Here is a 12,080-nt window from a genome sequence, read left to right as displayed (position 1 = left end):
TTTTGCGTTTTTTCAAAATTAGGCCCAATGGTCCCACAGCCCATTGGTCCCACAACCCATTGGTCCCACATCACTAAGATTTTTTAACTTATTTTTTGATCTGTTGGTCCCACAGCCCATTGGTCCCACAGTCCATTGGTCCCACATCACAAACACTTCAATGGGCTGTGGGACCAATGGGCCTAAAAATTCAAATAAAAAAGCAATGTGGGACAAATGGGCTGTGGGACCAATGGACTGTGGGACCAATGGGCTGTGGGACCAATGGGCCTAAAAAATGAAAAAAAGTCTTAGTGACGTGGGACCAATGGGCTGTGGGACCAATGGGTTGTGGGACCAATGGGACCAATGGGTTGTGGGACCAATGGGGCGTGGGAACATAGGTACGCTCCCGTTGGGGTCAACTCTATGTTCCCACAGCCCATTGGTCCCACATTGCTAAGACTTTTTTTTTTTCAAAATTAGGCCCAATGGTCCCACAGCCCATTGGTCCCACATCACTAAGACTTTTTAATTCATTTTTAGGCCCATTGGTCCCACAGCCCATTGGTCCCACAGCCCATGGGTCTCACATCACAAAGACTTTTAACATTATTCTTTAGGTCCATTGATAACACAGCATATTCCTGCTGCTTCGTGTTCCCATATTTCTAAGAAATGATTCACATTTAGTCCCAGGAATGTTCCTCAACTACTTTAAGAACACATATATCCTATAAATAGATTTTATTTTATGGCAGCTTACCACTGGGCCTTGAATGACCCTGTTCAAGTGAAAGCGAAAGCCCATTGGGGAAACTCCAACTCCCATTGTCATTGTGACACAGCACTCCACAGCACACAAGTGAACACTGCACACTGCACACAACGAAATTGCATTTATGCAATGAATTACCTGAATTTCCCCCTGGGGATCAATAAAGTTACTCTACTCTACTACTACTCACCCGTGCAAGGGGGCAGCCCTCAGTGGCGCCCCATGGGGAGCAGTGCGGTGGGACGGTACCATGCTCAGGGTACCTCAGTCATGGAGGAGGATGGGGGAGAGCACTGGTTGATTACTCCCCCCACCAACCTGGCGGGTCGGGAGTCGAACCGGCAACCTCTGGGATGCAAGTCTGACGCCCTAACCGCGTGTGCCACCCCCGACTGTGATGATATTTTATGGGCCACTTTTTATTGTGTAAAGCCAATTTGAGTAGCCATCAAAGACATATTGTTATTATTAGTAGTAGCAGTGCAGTTGTAGGTGTAGGCCACACTGTAAAGGGTTAAATGTCTTTACACCTTGTTTGTTATTAGTTTACTCAGAAATGTGGGTATATTGAGTTGTAGAACATATAGGCCTCAGGCCTAAGCTGGGGGACCATTAGGCTGTGGGACCAATGGGCCTAAAAAATAATGTTAAAAGTCTTTGTGATGTGGGACCACTGGGCTGTGGGACTAATGGTCTGTGGGACCAATGGGCCTAAAAATGTAAATAAAAAAGCATTGTCGGACCAATGGGCTGTGGGACCAATGGGCTGTGGGACCAGTGGGCTGTGGGACCAATGGGGCGTGGCAACAATGGGGCGTGGGACCAATGGGGCGTGGGAACATCGATACGCTCCCACCTGGTTGGCTGTAACAGACTGGTTCTAGCTGGAAGATGTGCGAGTACCGGTTTTAACTGTGTTAATCTTGAATATTGTATGATGATGATCCATTGGTATGCCGGCACGAGTTATGTTAACATCACCCCTACATTCTATGACGGAATATGCACTGTCGAGGTGGTGGGCTATGGCCTTGGTGCGAAGAGGTGTCACATGCTCGTGGCTAAAGAATGTTGTTATGATGTCCTTTCATGCAAAATACAAGTCAGAGGATGGAACCAGCACAAGCTAGTGGGGACGGTGACAAGTGACCTGTTGGACATAGGAACATCGTCTCCAAGGACACGTGGTGCAGTGCCAGGCAGAGGAGCAGGGGCATGTGAACACGTGAAGGATGACCGGAAGTGTGTGTGTGAGAGCATGTATAACCCTAACATCTTTGTCCCTTTTCTAGAACCAGGAGGAATGGACCGGCGACTTCTATTATATGTGACAATGTGTGTGTCTGTGTGTATGAGTGTGTTTGTACATGGCCATCCTGGGATGCTGAAAGAAGACTGGGCCTGTGTGGTATGGATGGGTGTTTGTCAATGTCGTTTGTCGTGACATGTATGGACATGTGAGTGTTAAACTAATGACCAACAGGTAATGACGTGAAGACCTTGGGATGCGCGTGACAAGATAAGAAGATCTGGATGATTCCAGTTGCACACACAGAGACTATTTTGTTTACATATTTTAGTATGTTATGTTGTGAAAGTATGTTACTATATAATCATTAGGTTTTAGGGAAATCCAGTGTTCATCTTTGAACCTGGGGCTCTGTGTTCTAAGTTGAACCCAGAGCTCTGTATTTTGGCTTCTGTATTTTATGCTTTATACACTCTGTGTTCGCTTAGTAATTTGTATGTATTAGATCAATAAATAATCTTTTAATTTGGACTGAATTTCAAGTTGTCGGCTCTACTCCTTTGGGTGCCTCCGGATCCAGCTTACACGGTGGTAGGGTAGCTGGAAAATCCAACACTGCCTAATATATTGCCCGGCTCCCAATGTCTTCAATGTCTTCTAGGTGTATTCAGTGAGCACCCACTGGTTCCTGTTTGGTGTTAAATTGGTGAAAGCAGAAATGCAATTTCCTGTTTAAAAAGTGTATGTGAGTGGCAAACCTGTGGTGTCAAACAACTGATCATCAAAGCCCACTGTCTATGACCCAGTTGCTCACACAAAGCCAGTGGTGTGGGGCAAACATTTCTTAGTGCTGTTCCCTCATTATCAACACATTTAGATCTCCTAATCCATTTATGGGCCAAATCAGACTGGGTGCAAAATCTGGTTGTATATTTATACCTAGCCTATACTCTTTAGTTAGTGAAGATCACGACAGGAGACAAGAACAGAGTAAAAAGAGAGTAGGTTGGGAAATAAAATTACCCCGGCCAGACTTGAACCTAGGTCCTCGCAGGCAGAACAAGCCCACTCATAGTATGATTAGGGCGATGCACCACTTAATCCCCTACATACCCCCTAGCCTACTCTAAAATGATGGCCTATCATACAACTTTTTACATCGTCTGGAAGCTGGTTCCAAAGCTTTACAGCGTAGCAACTTAAGGCTGCCTCTCCTCACTTTGTTATGACATTTGTCAGTTATTGCCAACAAGTTTTTCTCCATTGATCTTAGTGACCGAGTAGTTGGTGCATACAGGCAGCTGAAACCTATCCAGTAGGTACGTAGTTGGGTCCCATGCCATTCAATGATTTAAACACAAGAGGTTATGTTATGTTATCTTCTGTTTACATGTTCAATGTTGAATGTTAAATGTTCATTTGTACTGTATTTATTATTGATCACTTATTGTTACCAGTCCATCACTGTTACCTGTCCTGTCTTGCACTTTATGTCAGTCTGTAAAATGTCAGTCTTGTGTATGTCTATGTCCTGGCATGGTATAGAGAGAAAACGTCATTTCATTTTCCTTGTAGGCTATGAGTTGTGCATATGAAGAAAAAGACAATAAAAGCTGACTTGACTTGAAGTCAATTCAGTAGCTCAATGGGGGCCAATGCAGTGTGATCTCAAAACTTAAAGGGACACTGTGCAGGAAAATATCAAAAAAGGTACTGCAACTATGCTGCTCATTGAAACGGGGCTGCCTATTGCCAAATGTGATCTTTTCATGAAAGTGTACTAAGTAATAAACTAATATTTTCTAGTATGGCCCAAATACAGTCATTTTTGCAGCTAAAAATGGCTATTTTTGGAAATTCAAAATGGCGGACCATGGAGAAGATCCCCCTTTTCATGTATGAAAAGTGCAATTTTTCCAGTCATAATGAATACTTAGAATTTGATGGTGGTGGTAAGTATTCATGAAAAAGGTAACATTAGTGAATGGGCAGCATGAATTCTGGAAATAAACAACTAATAATCTTTCACAGTGTCCCTTTAAGTAATGTGGTCAGTCATTTTTTATTCTCTTAAGAGCCCTTGCTGCTGCATTTTGGATTAGTTGAAGCTGTTTGATGGTCTTTTTGGGATATCTGTGAAAAGGCTATTGCCATAGTCAACCCCACTGAAATGAAGACTGATGACCGGTATGACACTACAATGTGATGTCATACTTATGACGTTACGCTGGCATCACCCTAATGTACCCTAATAAACTATAATTTGAGTACACTTAATTTGTACACTACTTTACATTACATTAACATCTACACTTAATGGGTACACAAGCACATTACATTAACATCTACACTTAATGGGTACACAAGCACATTACATTATTTACATTTTAACAATGTAATCTAAAGCATTCTACATTACAGGGTATTAATTACAAGCACCATACCAATTCACATTCACTTCATCATCAATAATACACAATCCAAGAATTTTAAACTGTCTGAACACTGGAATTATAAAAGTAAGTATACTCATAGTACACTGTAGTACAAAAACAGTATACTAACTCTACACTTTAATACACTTTTCTTTTTGCGTAGGGCGAGCAAGTCTCTCTACAAGCAAACATCTACATGCCTTGAAGAAAATAGGGAAACACAGGTATAATGGCATTATGTTTCGAGGATTTTTAACATGGTCTGGAGGAAAACATTTTTTTTTTAAAGTTTCTTTTTTTAATCCAATGGTGTCTTTCCACATCTTGCCTGCAATGTGCGTTCAATTTCACAAAGAAATGCACAATCATTGCAAACTACAGTTCAACCACAGTGTTTTATTGGGTGTTTTTAGTAAAGCAAGTGCACAACCCCTCTGCCAGACGATCAGAGATGGCCAGTTGCTAATACATTATGTAAATGTACATGGTCACTTTTCCCCAACAGGTGAAGGTCTAACCTGTTGACTGCACTAAGCGCGTGTTTTAAAATACATACAAAACAAAACAATTAAAAAGAATGAAGTCGCTGGAGAATAAGCTGTTCCACCATAGTACATGCAAAGAACTCCATTTAAAAAAAGAAAAGAAAGAAAGACAAAACCACCATGGTAAAATCAAAATAAACTATAATATGCACTTGTTCCAGAAAAGTGTGCACTTTGTGTGTAAGATTTCCCGGAGGAAGGGTGCGATTTGTAGGGGGGGATGGGGGGGATTGTCCCCCCTTCTGGTTTTAATACCTCCAATTTTCCTACAGGATTTGAATATTTGCAGTATGTTACTCCATTTATAATGCTTAAAATCTGAAACTTATCCCCCCTTCTGGTTCTTCAACAAATCGCACCCTGCCCGGAGGTATTCCGAGAACCTGGCTTAGTAGTAAACCAGGTTGAGTCAACAATGAGGTAGTGGTAAATCATCTAATAGAAGAGCGTAGAAGTCCTCATTGTGGGCCATCTATTAGCAATGTTACCACTTCCTGTAGGTCAAAGTTTACCACTTCACCATGTTCTTAGAATACCCTACCGGTAGGTGAGTAGGTAGAGAGTTGAGCCAGTTGTCTGTTGTGAGTAGATTTGGGCTATAGTGCGAAAACATCATCAGGGAATTTCATGATGTCAACCCTCTGGCAAGCCAAAATCGGTGAGTATGAACACTGGTAGAACTGATGCCAATGCCATTCATTTCATACATTGTGACAAATAAAAAAACACATTGGTTTTCTGGATTAATATGAGACACTTTTATCGTAGATAAACAGAACATTTTACAAAGTACACTTTAAAAAGCAAAAAGAGATATAGATACATTAAATCGAGGGGCAATAATTATTATTTTTTGTAGTTTTACTCCCCCTCTCCAAGGGTAACTCCAACATTCAGATAATCGGAAAATAAAATCCCAAAACTACTCTTTGTATAAAAAGAAGCTTTCAAGTCAACAAGGAACAAAAAAAGAACAGTTCTCTTCACAGAAAGGTCAACAGAGGTCAAAGAGGGAGAGGCCCAGGGGTGGGGGTGGGGGAGGTGGGCTGCACTTGGGGGTTGAAACTCAAACTAGTTCCTCCCATCCTTTTCAGTAACTTGTGGTCTTGTGACACGTGGCTCGATGTCATCAATGGTCAAAGCTTTATGCAATATCCCGCAAAAGCCCAATTCAAAAGACATGATCTCATTAACAATCGGGATGTCAAATGGATAAATCCCCCCAGCTAAAGTTGCTCTGCCTACGTTGACAGAGGGGAAACCTCATTGTTTTCCTCATGGAGGTGGGGTGACAATTGAGGCAAGATGCCACAAGCAACAGGAGAGGACAGGAGGGACTAGTTTGACTTCTACCCAGGGAGTGTGCTTTGACCAAGAGGGGACAGAGGTAGAGAGAGAGAGAGATACAGAAGGAGGTCAGGAGGGGAAGGGAGGGGAGGGGAGGGGGTTGGGCGACGGAGAGTTTTGGGATGGGGCTGAGGTGTTGAGGAAAGAAACGGGGTGGCCGCAGGAGCATCTGGAGCAAGATCTATGTGGCGTATCTCTTCGTCCACTGTTTTGCTATTCTGTCGTGCTCTGTTCTGTTTGTCAAATACTGCGTGGCGATGCTTCCGACAAGAGGGTCAGCTGGAATTGGAGCAACAAAACACAAAATTAGACATGTACGAAGTCAGAAGAATATATATGATATTATGGGATTCATTGTGTGATAAATTCTTTTGAAATGCTTTTCTTTGTGCATTTAGTCATTTGATTTATTTACGACACACATTTTTACGTGTTTTCACATGCATTGCGTATTTATTTTCAAATTTTGTCAATGGCGTTACTACATGTCAACCCCCCATTACCCCAAATTGACCACAAATCGTTACTCAAAATCTGACTTTTTTACATCTATCACCTCACATCCCCTTTACCGTGTTATAAATAGTCCATGTGAGTCAAACAGGTCATGAATGACTCACTGGTCCTGACCTGAAGTCTCTGTGATTCTTAGTAAGCCAGCACTTCCTTAGATACAGCGCGTCCTATTTTGATGCACGTCCTCCATGTAATCTGACGACGGCTGATTGGTGATATGGCCCCCTCTTATGCCATGGTGCCTTATGCCTCTGTGGGGCGTCTTATGGAAATGGGACAGTTTGGAGCACGTAATGAATGAGGACGTTGCACAACTACGCTTGTATTACTTTTAGAGTGGTCACATGGTCAGTAAAAAGATATTGAAAGGCCAGCGTTCAACCAACAACCTACATTGGCCAGTTTGTATACGATCTATCTGAAGCGAAAGAGTTACACTGGTGGATCATTCATGAGAACAATGAGAGTGGCCAGGCAGCTAAAAAGACGGACCATCAGGGCAAATGTTAATTTCGAGGCAAGGCAACTGTATGTCACTTATTCTGTAACTTATGCTGAGACATGAGTCTCGAACGCAGCCAACGCCTTTCCCCCAAACTGGCAACATGACAGGTTTTTTTTTTTTTTGGGATACAGACATATTGAACTCAAATTTGCCAAAGTTCTGCTTTAACATCAAGACCCATAACTGACCAGGCACAGTTAAGCCTTGGGGTATCCATAGGACCTCAGAACTCCCTTGCAAAAACATTTTTTTCCTTTTCAGTTGCTTTGTTATGATATCTGCTTTTCGATCCAACTACTTGGCACTCACAATCAGTAAGATACGTCCCTTTGTTTTATGCGCCCAAGCCCCCACCAGTAGTTGAATATACGCAGATGAGCATTTTTCTGTACAACAACAAAAAAGGCACACAAGACATTTTTTGTGCAGACCAGTGAAGACACATGACTTGGTCTGGCCAGCGTCCAGGTGTCCTTACACTATAGGGACTATACTGTTTATCTCTGCATGGTGGTGCTGATGGGCCGTATTATCTAATGCAATTCATTAAGACCGTCTTCTCTACACTCTTCCTTTTTTATTGTGTGTGGTGATAGAGTGCAGCGATCACACTTGCAGCAGCAGAAAAAGTGCTTCTGTGGCTGCTTTACTGTGAAATCTTCTGTTTTTTTTTACTGTGAAAACTTCCCGCCAACAAGCCTTTGGCAGTGCAAGCACACTGCGGGGGCTCTTACTTTCTCCTCCACTTCCTCTATTCAAAGCCAGTGTTGTGGTATGTTATGGGATTTTGTTTGGTTTTCTTCTTGTAATGGAAAGATATCATTTGTTTTATGGTGCTTTTTTTAAAACAGCTTTAGGGGCCGTAAGGATTATACTGCTGGAAAAATTCTCGGAGGTCAGCACACCATGACGTCCGTCCCCCCACACCATGACGTCTGGCCCCCACCACCCCCTCCTTGTAAAGAGCCCTCACCTGGGTTGCAGTCTGTGAGCAGGGAGCAGATGGACAGGAGGACCTTGGAGATGGTGAGCGCCGGACTCCAGTTGTCCTTCAGGATGTCCAGGCAGATGACACCCTGGCTGTTGATGTTGCAGTGGTAGATCCTCGTGCGGAAGGTGACCTACAGAAAGGAGACGAGAAAAACAGAAGTCACCATGATTAACAATAATTTGGAAGTGATCATTTCATGACACAAGATATGCATTCTCTGATATTATTCAGATAATATAATTCTGAAAACTAGAGGATTGAGGATTAACTTAATACAGTTGAAGATGGAGGAAATGAGAGGAGAGAAATACTAGATGGGGTTGATACAATGCTAATCCACGGTACCTGTACATGCTTTAAGCTCTTAACCCCTTGAAAGTCAGGCTTCATGTCAAGCCTCACCCCCCTTAGCCACTCTAAATCCAGCACAGACACACAGCCTCTCATGGCTTATTGCTTAAATTCATTCAATTTAAATTCGGGACAACCATATCATAATTAAGGAGGTGAAATAAGTGAGTTTAAAGATGATACACACGTAGATAGGCCGAGTACACTAACTTAAATAGAAAGAGGAAGCATATTTCTGTCATTTCCCTTGTAGTACTGCAGATTCTTTTTCACCAAGTGGAGGCGTCATTTCATGCAGATAATGTATTCTCTTCTACGAACCACAACATTCTTTGGAGATTTCATCCTCTCAAAATAACTTCCAGTACAGCCTCAAGGCATAATGACCTAAACCTGCTGATAGTTGTCTCAACTCAGCACATTACCCACCAAACACTTTATCACTTTGTCACATGTCTTTATCACTTGAGCCGTGAATAAACAATGTCTGTGGAACAGATGTGCCAACTGGATCGGTGTCTAGCTCTCGGTTAATTGTTCCAGAAGTTTTGTGTTGTCTTGTTTTGTTTCAGCACACATGGCACATGCCTAATTCCATTCATTAAAATGGCTAATCAGTCTCTTGTGATAAGTCACTGGCGTTATCAGGAGGTGCAGCAGTGTAGTGGGAAATAAAAAGCGAGTAGTCCCGCTGCCCCCGTGGCGATAACACGCCTGGGCTCACCCTGATTAGAGTCACAGATAAGCACCGTGCTTTCGTAATCGCTGACTTTCTGGAAAGCTGATGTTTGCCAAATCGCAGCTAGGTGGCAGCTGGGCTTCTCAAGGAAAAAAAACAGAAGCAGAAAGATTACCACCAGCTGAATGAACCGTGTTCCCAGAGCATCCCTAGTCACACATCGGGATAACATTTGCAGTACACAGCCTTCATGTGATATAAACGGCAACATCTGTATGTGTGTGTGAGTGAGTGAGTGAGTGAGTAACACGTATGACTTTTAGTGCATTTATTGCAAATAATTTATAAAACCATCAGCCTTTGGGTAAAAAGGATATAATGAATGAATAAAACCTAATATTGAATACATGAATAAATAATAATAAATAAAGTCAACAAAAAAAGAAAGTCAATAAAAAAGTCTACACCTCCCCATCTCTCACAGAACAGAGTACCTCGCCATAACACCACTTGTTAATGAAGGTGTTCAGATCTTTCATGTGTTAATAGAAAAGAAAGTCAACCAACATTCTAGATTTCACTGAACCAAAGAAAACATTTAGCACATTGCAGTCCAGACTGCTAACCATTTTGTTCTTTTTGCTCATGTAAATTGTCATTTTTGCTTCAGCCAAGATGAAATTGGTCATTTAACATTTTGATCTGTGTCTCATATACTTAAACCCAAAATAAACGATTGCAAGGGAAAAAAATCACCAAAGGCAAGAAACAGAGAGAGAGAGAGAAAGAGAGAGAAAGACAGACAGACAGACAGAAAAAAAGAGTGAGAGTGTGTGTGTGTGTGTGTGTGTGTGTGTGTGTGTGTGTCTGTGTGTCTGTGTGTCTGTGTGTCTGTGTGTCTGTGTGTCTGTGTGTGTCTTTCACTTTGACATCTGAAACTGACTTCCTCCAACCAGAGGCTTCCATGTGGCGGAGTGACCCTGACCTTCCTGCGGAAACTTTTAATGGGCCCTGGCATTCTTTGGACACATTAAACCTACGGCACCCTAATTGGTGCCAGAATAGTTCCCTTTTTCTGCTCGGAAGAAAGGGGAACTGCTGTTCTCCATGATATTTCTATGTTACTCCGCTACTACGTCAAACAAGTGATACAGGTTTCACCGGGTCATCTTACGCTGGAAGTTGAAACAGTGCATATTACATGTATATACTATACAATACTGTGTATAAAGATAAATCATTTTGTGACAAAGCATACGCTATTTTTTTAAAAAGATAAACCAAATTGAAACACACAATAAAATAGCACACAGCACTACAAATTTCCCATGAAAAATTAAGAGATTGGAGGACTTAGAGTATGTATTATATAGGATCGGGAAGAGGGAAAGAAGCTGAACCAAAAATATAGGCTAATGATTAACTGCCTACAAGGGTACCTCACTAATTCCACAGGAAATGTTCTGAGTATAGTGGCAAATGCAAGGACACTAAGCTATGCTGAAGAGTGCTACAGGAGGAAGTCTGGATCTAGTTGGGTGAACAACATACCCTTTACATTTAGAGGCACTCATCTGGCAGACAGTTGAATCCAAAGAGACTTGCATGTGAGGAAAAACGATTGAGCATCAGTGTGCGAATGTGAATTAAATCTGTCCTCTATGAAAAAGCATGGGAGTTAAAGAAGAGCTGAGAAAATGCGTAATAAGGGTGTCGATGTCTTCCAGGTGTTATAAGGAGAAAATAGCTGTTGTGTTGTCAGGGGAATGAGTGAGGAGAAATAGTTGTTGAATTCTTCAGAGAGGAGGAGATATTGTAGTACATAAAGTATACATTATAGACGTCACGTCAAGAAGCCCTTACCAATACTTCATACAGGTATACCTATATGTATGAATTACAGCAAAAGCTGTAAAATGGTGCACATTGTGACAATTTGGAGCAACATTGTAAGATGAAGTCTTGAAGATGAAGACATCAATGTCATAATAATAAACTATCTACCATTTCCTTTGATTCCTTGATTTCCCTTTGGATTAATAAAAACATGACTACCATTATCTTTAACTGAACAGATACATTACATTACTTAGCTGACGCTTTTATCCAAAGCGACTTACAGTTATTTAGGGTATCAGTTACAGTCCCTGTGGGGTTACGTGCCTTGGTCAAGGGCACTTCAGCCATGGATGGAGGTGTAGGGAGAGGTAAGGGTGGGATTAGAATCTACAACCATCTGGTTTTAAGACCATCTCCCTAACCATTAGACCACGGCTGCGTGCTTATTGTAAAATATAGATATCAGTAGTACTATTTTAACGATTTTATTTCATTATTAACTTTTCGGTCAACTCAGAGATTAACATGCAGTCTGAGCTGACTAGAAAACTTTGACAGATGGACAGTTTCTGGCTCACCTTTGGTGGTTTGAAGGGGTAGTCAGGGGTGAAAGCGATGTCCAGGAAGAAGACCCCTCCCTCGTAGACAGATCCTGGGGGGCCCAAAATGGTGGACCGCCACTCATAGATATTGTCACCTTTAGGACCAGCACTGCAGACAGATGATAATAAAGAAGAAAAAAAGAAAAATCTCATTAAGCATCCACCTAAAGACTTAACATCAACGGTGGTGGCGGTTTACCTCACAGCCGAAGAACATGTTCCACGCAAGATGAGAGCATTTCTACACAAACACAATATCACGAG

General features: G+C 41.9%; 1 protein-coding gene across 1 annotated transcript in view; it reads right to left on the bottom strand.

The window, feature by feature from the left end:
• Nucleotides 1-4,817: 4,817 nt before the first annotated feature.
• The window catches only part of LOC134449463 (ubiquitin-conjugating enzyme E2 E2-like), a 28,317-nt gene continuing 21,054 nt past the window's right edge, over nt 4,818-12,080 (bottom strand). The window contains exons 4-6 of the mRNA XM_063199417.1: nt 11,793-11,925; nt 8,328-8,475; nt 4,818-6,612 (exon numbers count right to left, since the gene is read on the bottom strand). Coding sequence (XP_063055487.1) covers nt 6,515-6,612; nt 8,328-8,475; nt 11,793-11,925 — 379 coding nt within the window. The 3' untranslated portion in view covers nt 4,818-6,514. The remainder of the gene's footprint in view (nt 6,613-8,327; nt 8,476-11,792; nt 11,926-12,080) is intronic.

The sequence above is a fragment of the Engraulis encrasicolus genome, chromosome 5 (assembly GCF_034702125.1).
Source record: "Engraulis encrasicolus isolate BLACKSEA-1 chromosome 5, IST_EnEncr_1.0, whole genome shotgun sequence".
Lineage (NCBI taxonomy): Eukaryota > Metazoa > Chordata > Actinopteri > Clupeiformes > Engraulidae > Engraulis > Engraulis encrasicolus.
This window is presented reverse-complemented; position numbering and strand designations above follow the sequence as displayed.